This window comes from Mustelus asterias, chromosome 7, assembly GCF_964213995.1.
Source record: "Mustelus asterias chromosome 7, sMusAst1.hap1.1, whole genome shotgun sequence".
In the NCBI taxonomy this organism is placed as follows: Eukaryota; Metazoa; Chordata; class Chondrichthyes; order Carcharhiniformes; family Triakidae; genus Mustelus; species Mustelus asterias.
Genome location: NC_135807.1, coordinates 2,228,353 through 2,249,619, shown reverse-complemented (window position 1 = coordinate 2,249,619; position 21,267 = coordinate 2,228,353). Strand labels below are relative to the sequence as shown.

The following is a 21,267-nucleotide window of genomic DNA, read 5'->3' as shown; positions in this document are numbered from 1 at the left end:
CATGGACACCGAGAATAAAGCTCCCTCTACACTGCCCCTATCAAACACTCCCAGGACAGGTACAGCACGGGGTTAGATACAAAGTAAAGCTCCCTTTACACTGTCCCCATCAAACATTCCCAGGACAGGTACAGCACGGTGTTAGATACAGAGTAAAGCTCCCTCGACACTGTCCCCATCAAACATTCCCAGGACAGGTACAGCACGGGGTTAGATACAAAGTAAAGCTCCCTTTACACTGTCCCCATCAAACATTCCCAGGACAGGTACAGCACGGTGTTAGATACAGAGTAAAGCTCCCTCGACACTGTCCCCATCAAACACTCCCAGGACAGGTACAGCACAGGGTTAGATACAGAGTAAAGCTCCCTCTACACTGTACTTCCATGGCAGATAGTTCATTGTTTGAAATTCGTTCCTGATTAAAAGATGCAGCAGAAATTGTAAAGTCAATACACAAACTCCATGGTGGCTGACTGGATCTTACCTGCAGAGTGTAGGTAATCAGCAGTTTCACACACGGCATCTTCATGGCCTCGAAGTAGCAGCTTGGGTTTGTCTGCATACACTGGACGACAGCGTTCATCAGGTCCCCCAGCAACAGCGGGATCTGTGTATTCAGCAGTGCTGCACCACAGGCAAACTGGAAAAGAAGGAAGGATTGGGAATGTCAGCAACACAGAGGAATAGTGGGCTTAGAAGCAGGAGTCGGCCACCTGGCCCTTTGAGTCTGCTCTGCCATTCAGTAAGATCATGGCTGATCTGGTCCTGGTCTCAGCTCCACTTTCTTGTCTGCATCCCATTATCCTGGATTCCCTTGTCTATTGAAAATGTATCTAATTCAGCCTTGAATAAATGTAAAGACCCAGCTCCACTGACCTCTATGAAAGAGAATTCCACACACTAACCAGTCTCCGAGAGAAAAAGATTCTCCTCACATCGGGATTTTCCAGCTGCGCTTGCCCCAAAACCGGAAAATCCCACCCGTGGTCAATGGACCTTTGTGTGGTTCGCCCCCACCCCCCCAAACCCCTGGCAGACGGGACAGGAAAATTCCCCAATGGTCTGAAACTATGTCGCCTACTTTTAGCCCCGCCCACAAGTGGAAACATCCTCTGGGTTGTGACGCTACTGTGCCTTTAAGAAATGTATTTTTTAATTATGTTCTCTGCAGTTCTAAGAAGCTTCGTTTTTTTTTATTGTGGCACCGGTTTCCTGCTTAGATGTCCTATTATTGCTGCTTAAATGATTTAAATGGGTTTTTGTGTATTTTAATCTGGACTTAATGCACTCTCTGGGAGGTTACGGCCCTTTTTGAAGTGTTGTGGGAAGATTGATTGATAGGTTCACGAGATTGATTCCAGAGATAAGGGGTTTGTCGTATGAAGAGAGATTGAACAGTTTAGGCCGATACTCTCTGAAATTGAGAAGAATGAGAGGAGATCAAATTGAGGTGTACAAGATGATAAAAGGTATGGATAAAGTAGACGTGGAGCGGATGCTTCCTCTTGTGGGGCATTCTAGGACGAGAGGTCATAGTCTTAGGATAAGGGGTAGCCAAATTAAAACAGAGTTGAGGAGAAACTAATTCTCCCAAAGAACAAAGAACAAAGAACAGTACAGCACAGGAAACAGGCCCTTCGGCCCTCCACGCCTGTGCCGCTCATTGGTCCAACTAGACCATTCGTTTGTATCCCTCCATTCCCAGACTGCTCATGTGACTATCCAGGTAAGTATTAAATGATGCCAGTGTGTCTGCCTCCACCACCCTACTTGGCAGCGCATTCCAGGCCCCACCACTCTCTGTGTAAAAAACGTCCCTCTGATATCTGAGTTATACCTCGCCCCTCTCACCTTGAGCCCGTGACCCCTCGTGATCGTCACCTCCGACCTGGGAAAAAGCTTCCCACTGTTCACCCTATCTATACCCTTCATAATTTTGTACACCCCTATTAGGTCTCCCCTCATTCTCCGTCTTTCCAGGGAGAACAAACCCAGTTTACCCAATCTCTCCTGCCCTCCATACCAGGCAACATCCTGGTAAACCTTCTCTGCACTCTCTCTAAAGCCTCCATGTCCTTCTGGTAGTGCGGCAACCAGAACTGGACGCAGTACTCCAAATGCGGTCTAACCAGCGTTCTATACAGCTGCATCATCAGACTCCAGCTTTTATACTCAATACCCCGTCCTATAAAGGCAAGCATACCATATGCCTTCTTCACCACCTTCTCCACCTGTGCTGCCACTTTCAAGGATTTGTGGACTTGCACACCTAGGTCCCTCTGTGTTTCTATACTCTTGCAGGGTTGTGAATCTGTGGAATTCAACTGAACAAAGTGTGGTGGATGCTGGGACAGTGAGTAAATTTAAGGAGTTAGACAGATTTTTAATTGGTAATGGGTTGAAAGGTTAAGGGGAGAGGCAGGAAAACGGGGATGAGGCGCATATCAGCCAGGATCGAACGGCCGAGCGGACTCGAAGGGCCGAATGGCCTAATTCTGCTCCTATATCTTATGAACTTATGAAAGTCAGGTGGGACAGTTTTTTTAAAAGTTTTAGTTTCAGTTTAGAAGAGGCTGTCCTGATTTACAAGCTGCAAGCAGGCTTTGTCTCTCAATGGTGTTTTGGGAAGCTGTTCTGACTTCAAGCTTCTCTGTGTGCATGTCAAGAAAGCAAAATCCAACAACAGAACGTGAGCATAAAAGCTTCCTGCGCTAACCCCAAAACGTGTGTTTGTTTCTAGGATTTGTTTGGCTGGAACAGTGCACTTAGCGGTTAAGGTTTATACAATATCATGGTTGGGTTTTTTTTCTTGTTTGTAATTGGTTAAGTTGCAGTTGCCTGGTTCTAGAGGAGGGCTAGGAATGCCAAATATTAAGATGTACCAGTTAGCTTCCCAGCACAAATGGTTAGGGGAGACCCCTCCTCCACATGGCTTGATGTTGAAGCTGATCAGTCCTTGTACCCCTTGCAGTCACTTTTATTTCTTTGGGATCCCAACGTGGTGTTAGATCAGTGTGATATTCCTATTGTTATTAACACTCAAGGCTTGGAGGGTGGTCCGTGATTTGGAAGTGAATTTAATTTAACGTCCACTCTTTCTACAATTCAGGATAATTCAGATTTCTCACCAGGTCTTATGGGCCATGATGGATAGCTGGAAGGATAAAGGTTTCTGTAGACTAGGGGACAAGTGTGATGGTGCTACCCTGTTATCTTTTGAGTAACTGCATCAACAGTTTGATATTCCAAAACACTCTTTTTTTTTAGATATTTGCAACTTAGGGACTTTATCCTTAATAAGACAATTCTTCTTTTTGACGCTAAGATCTCCCCAGTTGAAAAAATCCTGTTATCTGTGGAGCCCGGCATTTACTTAGTAAACTTTATGACTCTCTATACTCTTAAATCTGGCGATAATACATTGTGTGGAGATGCCGGCGTTGGACTGGGGTAAACACAGTAAGAAGTTTAACAACACCAGGTTAAAGTCCAACAGGTTTATTTGGTAGCAAAAGCCACAGGTGAGAGGGTGGCTTTTGCTACCAAATAAACCTGTTGGACTTTAACCTGGTGTTGTTAAACTTCTTACTGATAATACATTGGACACACTGCGGTCTTTGGAGCGAGACCTCACAGTACAAATTGACGAGGAGACATGGGGGATATTTGGAAACGTGCCAATGAAATTTCAGTTTGTAACAGAACAAAAGAAACGCAACTCAAGATATTGCAACCAGAAGAGAAAATGCTGGAAAATCTCAGCAGGTCTGGCAGCATCTGTAAGGAGAGAAAAGAGCTGACGTTCGAGTCCAGATGACCCTTTGTCAAAGCTTGAATTTTCTCTTTTGGTTTCAGATTCCAGCATACGCAGTAATTTGCTTTTATCAAGATATTGCAATACCTGCGCATTACTCCAAGCTTGCGGCACTGGTTTGACCCGAGCATATCCTCATTGTGCCAGGTGAACGTGGAGAATTACCTGCATCGCTTTTTAATCTGGTGTCAGGGTTAAGGCTTATTGATTTAATTAGTGCTTGAGAGGGTCTTTGATATTTCCTTAGAGTTCAATGCCTTGCATTTGATACTGGGTCTCCAATATTCTAATGATGTCAAGGGTTGGTTTGCAAGTGTAGATTCAAACTAACAGCAACAGATTTATTCTCGGTGCTCCTGCCAGTACAGAGTAAAAACCAAAAGAAAAACAGCAGCCTGCGTAACATCCTAATGACATCGCCATCAAATCATGTGACTGGCTCTTAATGCAATCATGCAACCTTTTAAATATATAACATCACCCCTCCCCCCCGCCTTAACTTCCGTGGTCATTACTAAGAGGTTATACATTGGATCAATAATAGTCTGGACCCGGTACTACGTATCATAACTCGTTATACACAGTCAATAGTTGATCAATAGGACATCTATTCCTGTTTGATTGGATACGATGTTCTGAAATTTGGCTGTCTTTGATCCCAGAAATATGATTTGGAACTTCAGTACACACTTTTCATCTTGGAACTAATTCTGTATCATTCTCAATCGGTATAGCAACAGAAACACAATCATCAGGCAATTCAGATTCAACTAAGTACTCCGTAGTAGAGTCATAGAGGTTTACAGCATGGAAACAGGCCCTTCGGCCCAACTTGTCCATGCTGCCCTTTTTTTTTAAACCTCTAAGCTAATTCCAATCGCTCGCATTTGGCCCATATCCCTCTATACCCATCGTACCCATATAACTATCTAAAAGCTTTTTAAAAGACAAAGTTGTACCCGCCTCTACTACTACCTCTGGCAGCTTGTTCCAGACACTCACCACCCTCTGTGTGAAAAAATTGCCCCTTTGGACACTTGTGTATCTCTCCCCTCTCACCTTAAACCTATGCCCTCTAGTTTTAGACTCCCCTACCTTTGGGAAAAGATATTGACTATCTACCTGATCTATGCCCCTCATTATTTTATAGACCTCTATAAGGTCACCACTCAGCCTTCTACGCTCCAGAGAAAAAGTTCCAGTCTATCCAGCCTCTCCTTATAACTCAAACAATCAAGTCCCAGTAGCATCCTAGTAAATCTTTTCAGCACTCTTTCTAGTTTAATAATATCCTTTCTATAATAGGGTGACCAGAACTGTACACAGTATTCCAAGTGTGGCTTTACCAACATCTTGTTCAAATTTAACAAGACGTCCCAACGCCTGTATTCAACGTTCTGACCAATGAAACCAAGCATGCTGAATGCCTTCTTCACCACTCTGTCCACCTGTGTCTCCACTTTCAAGGAGCTTTGAACATGTACCCCTAGATCACTTTGTTCTGTAACTCTCCCCAATGCCCTACCATTAACTGAGTAAGTCCTGCCCTGGTTCAATCTACCAAAATGTATCACCTCACATTTATCTAAATTAAACTCCATCTGCCATTCGTCAGCCCACTGGCCCAATTGATCAAGATCCCGTTGCATTTGGAAATAACTTTCTTCATTATCCACTACGCCACCAATCTTGGTGTCACCTGCAAACTTACTAACCATGCCTCCTATATTCTCATCCAAATCATTAATATAAATGACAAATAACAGTGGACCCAGCACTGATCTCTGAGGCACACCGCTGGTCACAGGCCTTCAGTTTGAAAAACAACCCTCTACAACCACCCTCTGTCTTCTGTCAAGAAGCCAATTTTGTATCCGTTTGGCTACCTCACCCTGGATCCCGTGAGACTTAATCTTATGCAACAACCTACCATGTGGTACCTTGTCAAAGGCCTTGCTAAAGTCCATGTAGACAACATCAACTGCACTGCCCTCATCTACCTTCTTGGTTACCCCTTCAAAAAACTCAATTAAATTTGTGAGACATGATTTTCCACTCACAAAGCCATGCTGATTGTCCCTAATCAGTCCTTGTGTCTCTAAATGTCTATAGATCCTGTCTCGCAAACAACGTACCCACCACAGATGTGAGGCTCGCTGGCCTGTAGTTCTCAGGCTTTTCCCTGCAGCCCTTTTTAAACAAAAGCACATTTGCCACCCTCCAATCTTCAGGCACTTCACCCGTAACTATTGATGATTCAAATATCTCTGCTAGGGGACCTGCAATTTCCTCCCTAGCCTCCCACAATGTTCTGGGATACACTTCATAGAACCCCTACAGTGCAGAAGGAGGCCATTTGGCCCATTGAGTCTGCATCGACTACAATCCCACCCAGGCCTCACTTCCATAACCCCACATATTTACCCTGCTAATACCCCGACACTAGAGTCAATTTAGCATGGCCAATCAACCTAATCCGGCACATCTTTGGAGTGTGGGAGAAAACCGGAGCACCCGGAGGAAACCCACGCAGACACGGGGAGAACATGGAAACTCCACACAGATAGTCACCCGAGGCTGGAATTGAACCCGGGTCCCTGGTGCTGTGAGGCAGCAGTGCTAACCACTGTGCCACTTCATCAGGTCCTGGAGATTTTTCTACCTTGATGCGCTTTAAGACTTCCAGCACTTTTTTCTCTGTAAAATGTACACTCCTCAAGACATCACTATTTATTTCCCCAAGTTCCCTAACATCCATGCTTTTTTCAACAGTAAATACTGATGAGAAATATTCATTTAGGATCTCACCCATCTCATGTGGATCCGCACATAGATGACCTTGTTGATCCTTAAGAGGCCCTACTCTCACCCTTGTTACTCTTTTGCCCATTATGTATTTGTAGAAGCTCTTTGGATTCTCCTTTGCCTTATCTGCCAAAACAATCTCGTGTCACCTTTTTGCCCTCCTGATTTCTCTCTTAATTCTACTCCTACACCCCCCATACTCTTCAAGTAACATTCACAACACAAAGAACAAAGAACAAAGAAAATTACAGCACAGGAGCAGGCCCTTCGGCCCCCCAAGCCTGCACCAACCATGCTACCCGGCTGAATTAAAACCCCCTACCCTTCCGGAGATCATATACCTATAACATGAGAGACTAAAGAAATTGGTACTTCTGGAGATGATTCAGAGAAATTATTTTGAGATGACAACAATTGGTTAACATGGCGTTGCCAAACTATTTCATCCTTGGTTTGAGTTGTGTAAAAAATTGGACATGTTTTTGCTAAAACTGTCGGTGGTGCCCATTTCTCGCTCGTGGCCTAATTACACACTAACACTCAATCTCCTTGTTGAAATGAGCGTTGTTTTACCATCACTTTTTGTCTCGCAACTTGAGATTGTTGTTGATGCTCAACTTTCTCTTTAAGAATAGTAATTCAGGTGAACTTCGAGTAGTCACATGAGTGGTGTTTCTATAAGATGCCGAAAAGTTATTCACACGATGTGATAATGAACCTTGCTCTTTTGGAGCTTTTAAAGAATGTTTCAAGGATTGTGTGAATCTTTCAGCTGATCCATGGGTTTATAGATGAGGATCTGATCACAAAGAAAAGAGAGGCATACGTTAGGTCCAGGCAACTGAAAACCGATGGAGCTCTGGAGGAATACAGAGAGAATAGGAAAGAACTCAAACGGGGAGTTAGAAGGGCAAAAAGAGGTCACGAAATGTTCTTGGCAGACAGGATTAAGGAGAATCCCAAGGCATTTTATTCATATGTTAGGAACAAAAGAGTTGTCAGGGAAAAAGTCGGACCTCTCAGGGACAAAGGAGGGGAATTATGCTTAGAACTCAAGGGAATAGGGGAGATCCTAAATGAATACTTTGCATCGGTATTCACAAAGGAGAGGGACTTGTTGACTGGGAATGTCTCAGAGGGAGGTGTTGGCCCGTTAGAGAGAATCTCCATTACAAGGGAGGAAGTGTTAGGTTTTTTAGGGAACATTAAAACTGACAAATCCCCAGGGCCTGATGGCATCTGTCCTAGACTGCTCAGGGAGACAAGAGATGTAATTGCTGGGCCTCTGACGGAAATCTTTGTCTCTTCATTGGACACAGGTGAGGTCCCTGAGGATTGGAGGATAGCGAATGTGGTACCGTTATTTAAGAAGGGTAGCAGGGATAACCCGGGTAATTATAGGCCAGTGAGCTTGACGTCTGTGGTAGGGAAGTTGTTGGAGAGGATTCTGAGAGACAGGATGTGTGCGCATTTAGAACGGAACAATCTCATTAGTGACAGACAGCATGGTTTTATAAGAGGGAGGTCGTGCCTTACAAATTTGGTGGAGTTTTTTGAGGAAGTGACAAAAATGGTTGACGAAGGAAGGGCCGTGGATGTCGTCTATATGGATTTCAGGAAGGCATTTGACAAAGTCCCACATGGCAGGTTGGTTAAGAAGGTTAAGGCTCATGGGATACAAAGAGAGGTGGCTAGATGGGTAGAAAACTGGCTTGGCCACGGGTAGAGACACGGGTAGAAGTCGAAGGATCTTTTTCCGGCTGGAGGTCTGTGACCAGTGGTGTTCCGCAGGGCTCTGTACTGGGACCTCTGCTATTTGTGATATATATAAATGATTTGGAAGAAGGTGTAACTGGTGTAATCAGCAAGTTTGCGGATGACACGAAGATGGCTGGACTTGCGGATAGCGATGAACATTGTCGGACAATACAGCAGGATGTAGATAGGCAGGAAAATTAGGCGGAGAAATGGCAGATGGAATTTAATTCAGATAAATGCGAAGTGATGCATTTTGGAAGAAATAATGTAGGGGGGAGTTATACAATAAATGGCAGAGTCATCAGGAGTATAGAAACACAGAGGGACCTAGGTGTGCAAGTCCACAAATCCTTGAAGGTGGCAGCACAGGTGGAGAAGGTGGTGAAGAAGGCATATGGTATGTTTGCCTTTATAGGATGGGGTATAGAGTATAAAAGCTGGAGTCTGATGTTGCAGCTGTATAGAACGCTGGTTAGGCCACATTTGGAGTACTGCGTCCAGTTCTGGTTGCCGCACTACCAGAAGGACGTGGAGGCTTTAGAGAGAGTGCAGAGAAGGTTTCCCAGGATGTTGCCTGGTATGGAGGGTCTTAGCTATGAGGAGAGATTGGGTAGACTGGGCTTGTTCTCCCCGGAAAGACGGAGAATGAACATAGAACATAGAACATAGAACAGTACAGCACAGAACAGGCCCTTCGGCCCACGATGTTGTGCCGACCTTCATCTGAAACCAAGATCAAGCTATCCCACTCCCTACCATCCTGGTGTGCTCCATGTGCCTATCCAATAACCGCTTAAATGTTCCTAAAGTGTCTGACTCCACTATCACTGCAGGCAGTCCATTCCACACCCCAACCACTCTCTGCGTGAAGAACCTACCTCTGATATCCTTCCTATATCTCCCACCATGAACCCTATAGTTATGCCCCCTCGTAATAGCTCCATCCACCCGAGGAAATAGTCTTTGAACGTTCACTCGATCTATCCCCTTCATCATTTTATAAACCTCTATTAAGTCTCCCCTCAATCTCCTCCGCTCCAGAGAGAACAGCCCCAGCTCCCTCAACCTTTCCTCATAAGACCGACACTCCAAACCAGGCAGCATCCTGGTAAATCTCCTCTGCACTCTTTCCAGCGCTTCCACATCCTTCTTATAGTGAGGTGACCAGAACTGCACGCAATATTCCAAATGCGGTCTCACCAAGGTCCTGTACAGTTGCAGCATAACCCCACGGCTCTTAAACTCCAACCCCCTGTTAATAAAAGCTAACACACTATATGCCTTCTTCACAGCTCTATCCACTTGAGTGGCAACCTTTAGAGATCTGTGGATATGGACCCCAAGATCTCTCTGTTCCTCCACAGTCTTCAGAACCCTGAAGACTGTGGAGGAACCCTGAGGGGAGATCTAATAGAGGTGTACAAGATTATGAAGGGTATAGATAGGGTGAACAGTGGGAAGCTTTTTGCCAGGTCGGAGGTGACAATCACGAGGGGTCATGGGCTCAAGGTGAGAGGGGCGAGGTATCACTCGGATATCAGAGGGACGTTTTTTACACAGAGAGTGGTGGGGGCCTGGAATGCGCTGCCAAGTAGGGTGGTGGAGGCAGACATGCTGGCATCGTTTAAGACTTACCTGGATAGTCACATGAGCAGTCTGGGAATGGAGGGATACAAACGAATGGTCTAGTTGGACCAATGAGCGGCACAGGCTTGGAGGGCTGAAGGGCCTGTTTCTTGTGCTGTACTGTTCTTTGTTACGGATATTACATGTTGAATACCATTTACTTTGAGATAATCTTCAAACTCTTGTGAAATAAACTGAACCATTATCGCTGATAATCTGTTCCGGTTTATCAAATCTTGCAAAACTTTTGTCAAGTTTTTCAATAGTTTGTACAGTTGTGGTAGGTCTCATGATAACAACTTCTGGCCATTTTGAGTTTGCATCAATTATGACCAAGAACATGTAACCCTCAAATGGACCAGCAACATCTACATACAATTGTTGCCATAGCATGTTAGGCCACACCCAAGGATGTAAAGGAGACAATAGTGGTGTATTTCTTATTCGTGCACAGGATTGACACTGTCCCACATTTTCTTTAATTCAGAGCATCTGGACCCAGCCACCAAAAATGCCTATTGCTAATCCCTTTGTCCAGACCGTCCAGGATGTCCTTCATGTAGTTATTCAAGAATTGAACACAGGTCCCTGACGCTGTGAGGCAGCAGTGTTAACCACTCTGCAACCATGCTGCCCCGTGATTCACCCTGTATGGATAAGACATTAAGTTGGAGCTCTTCACCATATCTCTGGACATTCCATTCTTCATTGTTATCATTCTTTTCTTCCATGTTGTAAATTCTTTTTGTGAAATGCAATTTGTCCTTCTTGAAGATACCCAGATTCTTCTTCTGAATATTCTTCTCAGAGAAAGCTGGTCGAGCCCAACAAACTTTTGAAGTGTGACCCATTTTGCCATAATTCTTGCATTGACTATCCTTGCTCCAGTATTCATTCACCGAATGGCCCATTTTGGCACGTCCGTGAAATGCTTGTTGCTGTTTTGACATTTTATAGGCAGTTCCCAACTTGTGGATCTTCATTCCTGCACCAAATTGTGAAGCCTCTTCAGCAGCCAATGCCTTTGGCACTCACCAAAGAGAAGGACTTGGTGGATGAAAGGGAAAGGATGTGTAGATAGTTTGAGTCATGTTGAGATCAAAAAGGAGGTACTGGGGTTCTTGAGAAACATTAAGGTAGACAAGTCCCCAGGGCCTGATGGGATATACCCCAGAATACTGAGAGAGGCAAGGGAGGAAGTTGCTGGGGCCTTGAGAGAAATCTTTGCATCCTCACTGGCTACTGGGGAGGTATGATATGGAGATGCCGGCGTTGGACTGGGGTAGGCACAGTAAGAAATCTCACAACACCAAATTAAAGTCCAACAGATTTATTTGGCAGCACAAGCTTTCGGAGTCTTGCTCCTTCTTCAGGTGAGTGAGGAATTGTGTTCACAAACAGAGCATATACAGACACAAACTCAATTTACAAGATAATGGTTGGAATGCGAGTCTTTACAGGTAATCAAGTCTTAAAGGTACAGACAATGTGAGTGGAGAGAGCGTCAAGCACAGGTTAAAGAGATGTGTATTGTCTCCAGAGAGGACAGTTAGTGAGATTTTGCAAGCCCAGGCAAGTCGTGGGGCTTACAGATAGTGTGACATGAACCCAAGATCCCGGTTGAGGCCGTCCTCATGTGTGCGGAACTTGGCTATCGGTTTCTGTTCAGTGATTCTGCGTTGTCGTGTGTCGTGAAGGCCGCCTTGGAGAACGCTTGCAGTCACGGGCATTCAGCCTCTGATCTTCGGGTAAGCGTTCTCCAAGGCGGCCTTCACGACACACGACAACGCAGAATCACTGAACAGAAACCGATAGCCAAGTTTCGCACACACGAGGACGGCCTCAACGGGGATCTTGGGTTCATGTCACACTATCTGTAATCCCCACGACTTGCCTGGGCTTGCAAAATCTCACTAACTGTCCTGGCTGGAGACAATACATGTCTCTTTAACCTGTGCTTGGCTCTCTCTCCACTCACATTGTCTGTACCTTTAAGACTTGATTACCTGTAAAGACTCGCATTCCAACCATTATCTTGTAAATTGAATTTGTGTCTGTATATGCTCTGTTTGTGAACACAATTCCTCACTCACCTGAAGAAGGAGCAAGACTCCAAAAGCTTGTGCTGCCAAATAAACCTGTTGGACTTTAACCTGGTGTTGTGAGACTTCTTACTGTACAGGGGCAGTCCCAGTGGATTGGAGAACAGCCAATGTTGTTCCATTGTTTAAGAAGGGTAGCAAGAATAATCCAGGTAATTATAGGTCGGTGAGCCTTACATCAATGGTAGGGAAATTATTGGAGAGGATTCTTCGAGACAGGGTTTACTCCTACTTGGAAATAAGTGGACGTATTAGCGAGAGGCAACATGGTTTTGAGAAGGGGAAGTCGTGTCTCACTAACTTGATTGAGTTTTTCGAGGAAGTGACGAAGGTTATTGATGAGGGTAAGGCAGTGGATGTTGTCTACATGGACTTCAGTAAGGCCTTTGACAAGGTCCCTCATGGCAGACTGGTGCAGAAGGTGAAGTCGCATGGGATCAGAGGTGAGTTGGCAAGGTGGATACAGAACTGGCTCGGTCATAGAAGCCATGATGTGGAGATGCCGGCGTTGGACTGGGGTAAACACAGTAAGAAGTCTCAAAACACCAGATTAAAGTCCAACAGGTTTATTTGGTAGCAAAAGCCACTAGCTTTTGAAGCGCTGCTCCTTCATCAGGTGAGTGGGATATCGAAAGGACTACAGATCACAACTTGCGCTCAGGACGCAGACCAACTGCGAAACTCTGCCAAGCAGAGACGAGACAAAGGAACTATGCCATCTACATGCACACCAAGAACAGGAAACTTGAGAAGCTCGGCATCACCACCAGCAGCAACCAAGCCTTCCCCTGTACCACAGTAGAAAACAGTACCACTGCAGGGAAGTCCTCTGTCAACTTGTCGAACTACACACTTCAATCAGATGAAATCGAAGTTCTCAGCCGAAGGCTCAATTTCTGCCCCACCACCAAAATAGACCCCATCAGTCTCGCAGCAGACACAGAGGAATTCACCAGGCGAATTAGGCTGCGGGAGTTCTTCCACAAACCCCAAGAGGCCAACAGCGAACACAATGAGACAGCCAATGAACCGGAACAGCCGACAGAGAGATCTGCAGTGCAGTAACCGAAGAGGAAAGAGTCGAATTGGACTCCTCCGGAAGGCCACTGCCCTCGACTTGACATGTATGCCCAAGCCGTCAGGAGGTGCGTCAACACCAGATTTATCAGCCGCACTCAGAAGACGGCACCGAAAATCGCCCAAGCACAACGCAACGCAATCCGCGCTCTCAAGACCAACCGCAACATTGTCATCAAACCAGCAGACAAAAGAGGGGCCATCGTCATACTGAACAGAACAGATTACTGCAAAGAAGTGTGCTGACAACTGAACAACGAGGAACACTACAGACAGTTACCTGCAGATCCGACCAAAGAACACACCCGTCAACTCAACAGACTGATCAAGACCTTTGATCCGGACCTTCAGAGCACCCTCCGTGCTCTCATCCCACGTGCTCTCTGTGTTGGAGATCTCTACTGCCTCCCAAAGATACGCAAGGCAAACACACCCGGTCGTCCCATCATATCGGGCAATGGGACCCTGTGCAACAACCTCTCCGGCTACGTCGAGGGCATCCTGAAACCCATTGTACAAAGAACCCCCAGCTTTTGTCACGACACAATGACTTCCTACAGAAACTCAGCACCCATGGAGCAGTTGAACCAGAAGACTCCTCGTCACAATGGATGTCTCGGCACTCTACACCAGCATCCCTCAGGACGATGGCATTGCTGCAACGGCCTCAGTACTCAACGCCGACAACTGCCAGTCTCCAGATGCAATTTTACAACTCAACCGCTTCATCCTGGACCACAATGTCTTCACCTTCAACAACCAGTTCTTCATCCAGACACACGGAACAGCCACGGGGACCAAATTCGCTGTTCAATATGTCAACATCTTCATTCACAGGTTCTAACAAGACCTCTTCACCGCACAGGACCTTCAACCGATGCTATACACTAGATACATCGATGACATTTTCTTCCTTTGGACTCATGGTGAACAATCACTGAAACAACTATATGATGACATCAACAAGTTCCATCCCACCATCAGACTCACCATGGACTACTCTCCGGAATCGGTTGCATTCTTGGACACACGCATCTCCAACAAAGACGGTCACCTCAGCACTTCACTGTACCGCAAGCCCACGGATCACCTCACGATGCTCCACTTCTCCAGCTTCCACCCTAAACACGTTAACGAAGCCAGCCCCTACGGACAAGCCCTCCGTATACACAGGATCTGCTCAGATGAGGAGGATCGCAACAGAAACCTCCAGACGCTGAAAGATGCCTTCATAAGAACAGGATATGGCGCTCGACTCATCGATCGACAGTTCCGATGCGCCACAGTGAAAAACTGTACTGACCTCCTCAGAAGACAAACACGGAACAGTACTTCCCCGGAGCGGAGAAGCTACGACATCTTCTCTGGAGCCTTCAATATGTCATCGATGTAGACATCTCGCCAAGGCCATCCCCACACCCCCACTTCTTGCCTTCAAACAACCGCACAACCTCAAACAGACCATTGTCTGCAGCAAACTACCCAGCCTTCAGGAGAACAGTGATCACGACACCACACAACTCTGCCAAAGCAACCTCTGCAAGACATGCCGGATCATCGACACGGATGCCATCATCTCACGTGAGAACACCATCCACCAGGTACACAGTACATACACTTGCAATTCGGCCAACGTTGTCTACCTGATACGCAGTAGGAAAGGATGTCCCAAGGCATGGTACATTGGGGAGACCATGCAGACGCTACGACAACGGATGAATCAACACCGCTCGACACCAGGCAAGAGTGTTCTCTTCCTGTTGGGGAACACTTCAGTGGTCACGGGCATTCAGCCTCTGATCTTCGGGTAAGTGTTCTCCAAGGCCTTCACAACACATGACAGCGCAGAGTCGCTGAGCAGAGACTGATAGCCAAGTTCCGCACACATGAGGACGGCCTCAACCGGGATCTTAGGTTCATGTCACACTTTGATCTTTGATCTTTGGGATCTTAGGTTCATGTCACACTTTGGCTTTGATCTTTGGGTCCTCGCTGTCCACGGGGATGGTGCCAGAGGACTGGAGAGTGGCGAATGTTGTTCCTCTGTTTAAGAAAGGGAATAGAAATGACCCTGGTAATTATAGACCGGTTAGTCTGACTTCGGTGGTTGGTAAATTGATGGAAAAGGTCCTTAGGGATGGGATTTACGACCATTTAGAAAGATGCGGATTAATCCGGGATAGTCAGCACGGATTTGTGAAGGGCAAATCGTGCCTCACAAATTTGATAGAATTTTTTGAGGAGGTAACTAGGTGTGTTGATGAAGGTAGGGCGGTTGATGTCATATACATGGATTTTAGTAAGGCGTTTGATAAGGTCCCCCATGGTCGGCTTATGATGAAAGTAAGGAGGTGTGGGATAGAGGGAAAGTTGGCCGATTGGATAGGTAACTGGCTATCTGATCGAAGACAGAGGGTGGTGGTGGATGGAAAATTTTCGGACTGGAGGCAGGTTGCTAGCGGAGTGCCGCAGGGATCGGTGCTTGGTCCTCTGCTCTTTGTGATTTTTATTAATGACTTAGAGGAGGGGGCTGAAGGGTGGATCAGTAAATTTGCTGATGACACCAAGATTGGTGGAGTAGTGGATGAGGTGGAGGGCTGTTGTAGGCTGCAAAGAGACATAGATAGGATGCAAAGCTGGGCTGAAAAATGGCAAATGGAGTTTAACCCTGATAAATGTGAGGTGATTCATTTTGGTAGGACTAATTTAAATGTGGATTACAGGGTCAAAGGTAGGGTTCTGAAGACTGTGGAGGAACAGAGAGATCTTGGGGTCCATATCCACAGATCTCTAAAGGTTGCCACTCAAGTGGATAGAGCTGTGAAGAAGGCATATAGTGTGTTAGCTTTTATTAACAGGGGGTTGGAGTTTAAGAGCCGTGGGGTTATGCTGCAACTGTACAGGACCTTGGTGAGACCGCATTTGGAATATTGCGTGCAGTTCTGGTCACCTCACTATAAGAAGGATGTGGAAGCGCTGGAAAGAGTGCAGAGGAGATTTACCAGGATGCTGCCTGGTTTGGAGTGTCGGTCTTATGAGGAAAGGTTGAGGGAGCTGGGGCTGTTCTCTCTGGAGCGGAGGAGATTGAGGGGAGACTTAATAGAGGTTTATAAAATGATGAAGGGGATAGATCGAGTGAACGTTCAAAGACTATTTCCTCGGGTGGATGGAGCTATTACAAGGGGGCATAACTATAGGGTTCATGGTGGGAGATATAGGAAGGATATCAGAGGTAGGTTCTTCACGCAGAGAGTGGTTGGGGTGTGGAATGGACTGCCTGCAGTGATAGTGGAGTCAGACACTTTAGGAACATTTAAGCGGTTATTGGATAGGCACATGGAGCACACCAGGATGGTAGGGAGTGGGATAGCTTGATCTTGGTTTCAGATGAAGGTCGGCACAACATCGTGGGCCGAAGGGCCTGTTCTGTGCTGTAATGTTCTATGTTCTATGTATCTGTAACCTCCATGACTTGCCTGGGCTTGCATAATCTCACTAACTGTCCTGGCTGGAGACAATACACATCTCTTTAACCTGTGCTTAACCCTCTCTCCACTCACATTGTCTGTACCTTTAAGACTTGATTACCTGTAAAGACTCGCATTCCAACCATTTTTTTGTAAATTGAGTTTGTGTCTTTATGTGCCCTGTTTGTGAACTGAAATCCCACTCACTTGATGAAGGAACAGCGCTTCAAAAGCTAGTGGGTTTTGCTACCAAATAAACCTGTTGGACTTTAACCTGGTGTTGTGAGACTTCTTACTCGGTCATAGAAGACAGAGGATAGCAATGGAAGGGTACGTTTCTGAATGGAGGGCTGTGACAAGTGGCGTTCCTCAGGGATCAGTGCTGGGACCTTTGCTGTTTGTAATTATATATATAAATGATTTGGAGGAAAATGTAACTGATTTGATTAGTAAATTTGTGGACGACACAAAGGTTGCTGGATTTGTGGATAGCAATGAGGACAATCAGAAGATACAGCAGGATATAGATCGATTGGCGACTTGGGCGGAGATATGGCAGATGGAGTTTAATTCACACAAATGTGAAGTAATGCATTTTGGAAGGTCTAATATCGATAGGAAATATAGAGTAAATGGCAGAACCTTTAAGAGTATTGATAGGCAGGGGGATCTGAGTGTACAGGTACACGGGTCACTGAAAGTGGCAACGCAGCTGGAGAAGGTAGTCAAGAGGGCATACGGCATGCTTGCTTTCATTGGCAGGGGCATTGAGTTTAAAAATTGGCAAGTAATGTTGCAGCTTTATAGAACCTTAGTTAGGCTGCACTTGGAATATAGTGTTCAATTCTGGAGGCAGTGGAGAGGGTACAGAAAAGATTTATCAGGATGTTGCCTGGTATGGAGGGCATTAGCTATGAGCAGAGGTTGGAGAAACTTGGTTTGTTCTCACTGGAACGATGGAGGTTGAGGGGCGACCTGATAGAAGTCTACAAGATTATGAGTGGCATGGACAGAGTGGATAGTCAGAAGCTTCTTCCCAGGGTGGAAAAGTGAATTACTGGGGGGCATGGATTTAAGGTACGAGGGGCAAGGTTTAAAAGAGATGGATGAGACAAGTTGTTTTTTTACACAGAGGGTGGTGGGTGCCTGGAACCCGCTGTATGGGGAGGTAGTGGAAGCAGATACGGTAGTGACTTTTAAGGGGTATTTTGACAAATACATGAATAGGATGGGAATAGAGGGATATGGACCCCGGAAGGGTAGGGGTTTTTAGTTCAGTTGGGCAGCATGGTCGGTGCAGGCTTGGAGGGCCGAAGGGCCTGTTCCTGTGCTGTAATTTTCTTTGTTCCATCAACACTGCTGTTCTTAAAGTCAAAGCATGTTCTGTAAGCAATCTTCTTTGAATAGCCTCATTTTAGAAACCACAAATTAGACGATCTCGAAGAGCATCTTCAAATCAGTCACCAAACTCACAATGTTGTGCCAGGCTTTTTATGGTTGCCACAAACTAAGCAATGTTTTCGCCATCCGCTGAATTCCCTTTAGAGAAACCAGAATCATTCTACAATTATTAGAGACTTTTTAGAGTAATACTCTTCAAGGAACTTTGTCAAGTCATCATAAACTTTGGTTCCTGGCTTTGCTGGATGGACCAAGTTCTTGTCAGGCCTTCCAATCGTGTCGCATTGCATCCATTTAAGATCCGATCACTAATGAGCAGCATGCATAAGGCAGCTCTCAGTTTGCAAGAGACAGTGGGGTGAGTGCAACACTGCCACAGTGCTGCATTGCTCCTGATGCACTGTTCACCTCTTTGCTGGGCCACAATGTTTCCTGCCCTCCATCTCCATGCTGAGCTGGTCTTCGTGGAGCCTCCTGTGTCATTGTTGTGGATCAGTACTGCACCTGTTGTTGGGGAGTACAGGGGTCCCCTTGCTCTTGGTGCCACACAACAGTGACTATTTGGACAGCACTTTGCTGTGGGACTCATGCAGCCACCTCAACAAAGGTCCGAAGTTGATTTGATTTGATTTATTCATAGAATCATAGAATCCCTACAGTACAGAAAGAGGCCTTTTGGCCCATCGGGTCTGCACCGACCACAATCCCACCCAGGCCCTACCCCCATATCCCAACATATTTACCCACAGGACACTAAGGACAATTTTAGCATGGCCAATCAACCTAATCCACACATCTTTGGACTGTGGGAGGAAACCGGAGCACCCGGAGGAAACCCACGCAGACATGAGGAGAATGTGCAAACTCCACACAGAGTTTGCACATGTATTACATGTACATTTGCACATTTGTCACATGTACTAACATACAGTGAAAAGTATTGTTTCTTACGTGCTATACAGACAAGGCATACCATTCATAGAGAAAGAAAGGAGAGAGTGCAGAATGTAATGTTACAGTCATAGCTAGGGTGTAGAGAAAGATCAACTTAATGTGAGGGAGGTCCATTCAAAAGTCTGATGGCAACAGGGAAGCAGCTGTTCTTGAGTCGGTTGGTACGTGACCTCAGACTTTTGTATCTTTCTCCCGATGGAAGAAGGTGGAAGAGAGAATGTTCGGGGTGCGTTGGGCCCTTAATTATGCTGGATGCTTTGCCGAGGCAGCAGGAAGTGTAGACAGAATCAATGGATGGGAGGCTGCTTTGCGTGATGGATTGGGCTACATTCACGACCTTTTTTTCTTGCGGTCTTGGGCAGTTCAACCAGAGGTGGAGTGTGAAGGTGCGAGGTGAGGTGGGCCGGGGAGGGGCGGGGGGGAGGGGGGGGGGGGGGGGTGGGGCGTGACAAAAACAAGGAGTGATGTGTAAGGAGGGCTGTGCAAGGACTCTCGATACAAGGCTGCTGGGTAAGGAGGTTAATAAGGATGATGAACAAAGGAGGGCAGAGGGAAGAGCAAGGGATTGAATCTGGACATGAAAAGACTGCACCAAAAACTCAAAACATGGGTCAAAGGGATAATATATCATTTACCGAGAGGGGAAGGGGATTCAAGAAGGCTCCAGATGCGATGGGTAGAGGCCCAAGTGGGCATAAGCTCAGATGGAGAATGGTTCAATCAGCAGACAGAGTTCTTCTGGAGGCTACTAGCCTTTCCTGGGTTGCTGACATTCTGCAAGGTCCAGTGAAGACAAGTGAGCTGAAGAGAGTGATACAAGTGATATTCAAATATGGCGCAGGTAACTACAAACCTGCCAGCTGGTAGACAAATCAGCTGCTGGCCCGCCTGGTGAGTCACAGGAGAATGCGCATAATTAATGAGTCCCCAAGCACAGAATCTGGTGTGGGATCCACCATTCTGGCTAGCAGGAAAGGTGCCACTAAAGTCACTTGCCACCCCACTCAGTCTCGAAATGAGAGAATTCCACCCCTTGTCTCTGTAAGACCATAACAACATAAACTATAAAACATAGGAGCAGAAGCAGGCTGTTCAGCCCATCGAGTCTGCTCTGCCAGTCAGTGATAACCCTCAACTTCACATTCCCGCCTTATCACCATAACCCTCTATTCCCCTACTGATTAATAATCTTTCTATCTCGGCCTTGAACATACTTAATGACCCAGCCTCCATAGCCCTCTGCGGCAAAGAATTCCACAGATTCACTCCCCTCTGAGAGAAGAAATTCCTCCTCATCTCTGTCTTAAACAGGCAACCCCTTACTCTGAGATTATGCCATCTGGTCCCAGACTCTCCCCCAAAGGGAAACAAGCTCTCAGCATCTACCCCAACAAGTCCCCCGAGAATCCTATATGTCTCAATAGAGTTGCTTCTCATTCTTCTAAAATCCAATCAGTTCAGGTCCAATCTACTCAACCTCTCCTCATCAGAAAATCCCTTCATACTCAGGGTCAGAGCGGCTGCAGGACGTTCGGGAGGGGGAGGGTGAACAGCCAGCTGGCGTAGTGCATATAGGCATCAATGATATAGGCAAATAATGGAATGAGGTCCGACAAGCTGAATTTAGGGAGTTAGGAGTTAAACTAAAAAGTAGGACCTCAAAGGTAGTAATCTCAGAATTGCTACCAGTGCTACGTGTTAGTCAGAGTAGAAATGTCAGGATAGCTAAGATGAATACGTGGCTTGAGGGATGGTGCAAGAGGGAGGGATTTAAATTCCTGGAACATTAGAACCGGTTCTGGGGGAGGTGGGACCAGTATGAATCAGGCACTCTGCACCTGGGCAGGACTGAAACCAATGTCTGGGGGAGTGTTTGCTAGTGCTGCTGGGGTGGATTTAAACTAATGTGGCAGGGGGATGGAAACCGATGCAGGAAGCCAGAGGGAAGTAAAGTGGGACAGAAACAAAAGGCAGGAAGGGGAAAAGTGGAAGGCAGAGAAACCAAAGGCAAAAATCAAAAAGGGTCACATTACATCATAATTCTAAGAGGGCAATAAATGCCAAAGAAACAAGCCTGAAGGCTCTGTGTCTCAGTGCGAGGGGCGTTTGTAATAAGGTGGATGAATTAACTGCACAGACAGTCATTAACGGATATGATGTAATTGGGATCACGGAGACCTGGCTCCAGGGTGACCACGGATGGGAACTCAACCTCCAGGGATATTCAATATCCAGGAAAGATAGACGGAAAGGAAAAGGG

General features: G+C 46.1%; 1 protein-coding gene across 2 annotated transcripts in view; it reads right to left on the bottom strand.

Moving 5' to 3' along the window:
• Positions 1–21,267, bottom strand: part of abcb8 (ATP-binding cassette, sub-family B (MDR/TAP), member 8) — a 102,042-nt gene that overhangs the window by 52,975 nt on the left and 27,800 nt on the right. For both annotated transcript variants that reach the window (XM_078215564.1, XM_078215565.1), the window contains one exon: positions 488–643. In XM_078215564.1, the coding sequence (XP_078071690.1) occupies positions 488–643 (156 nt within the window). The remainder of the gene's footprint in view (positions 1–487; positions 644–21,267) is intronic.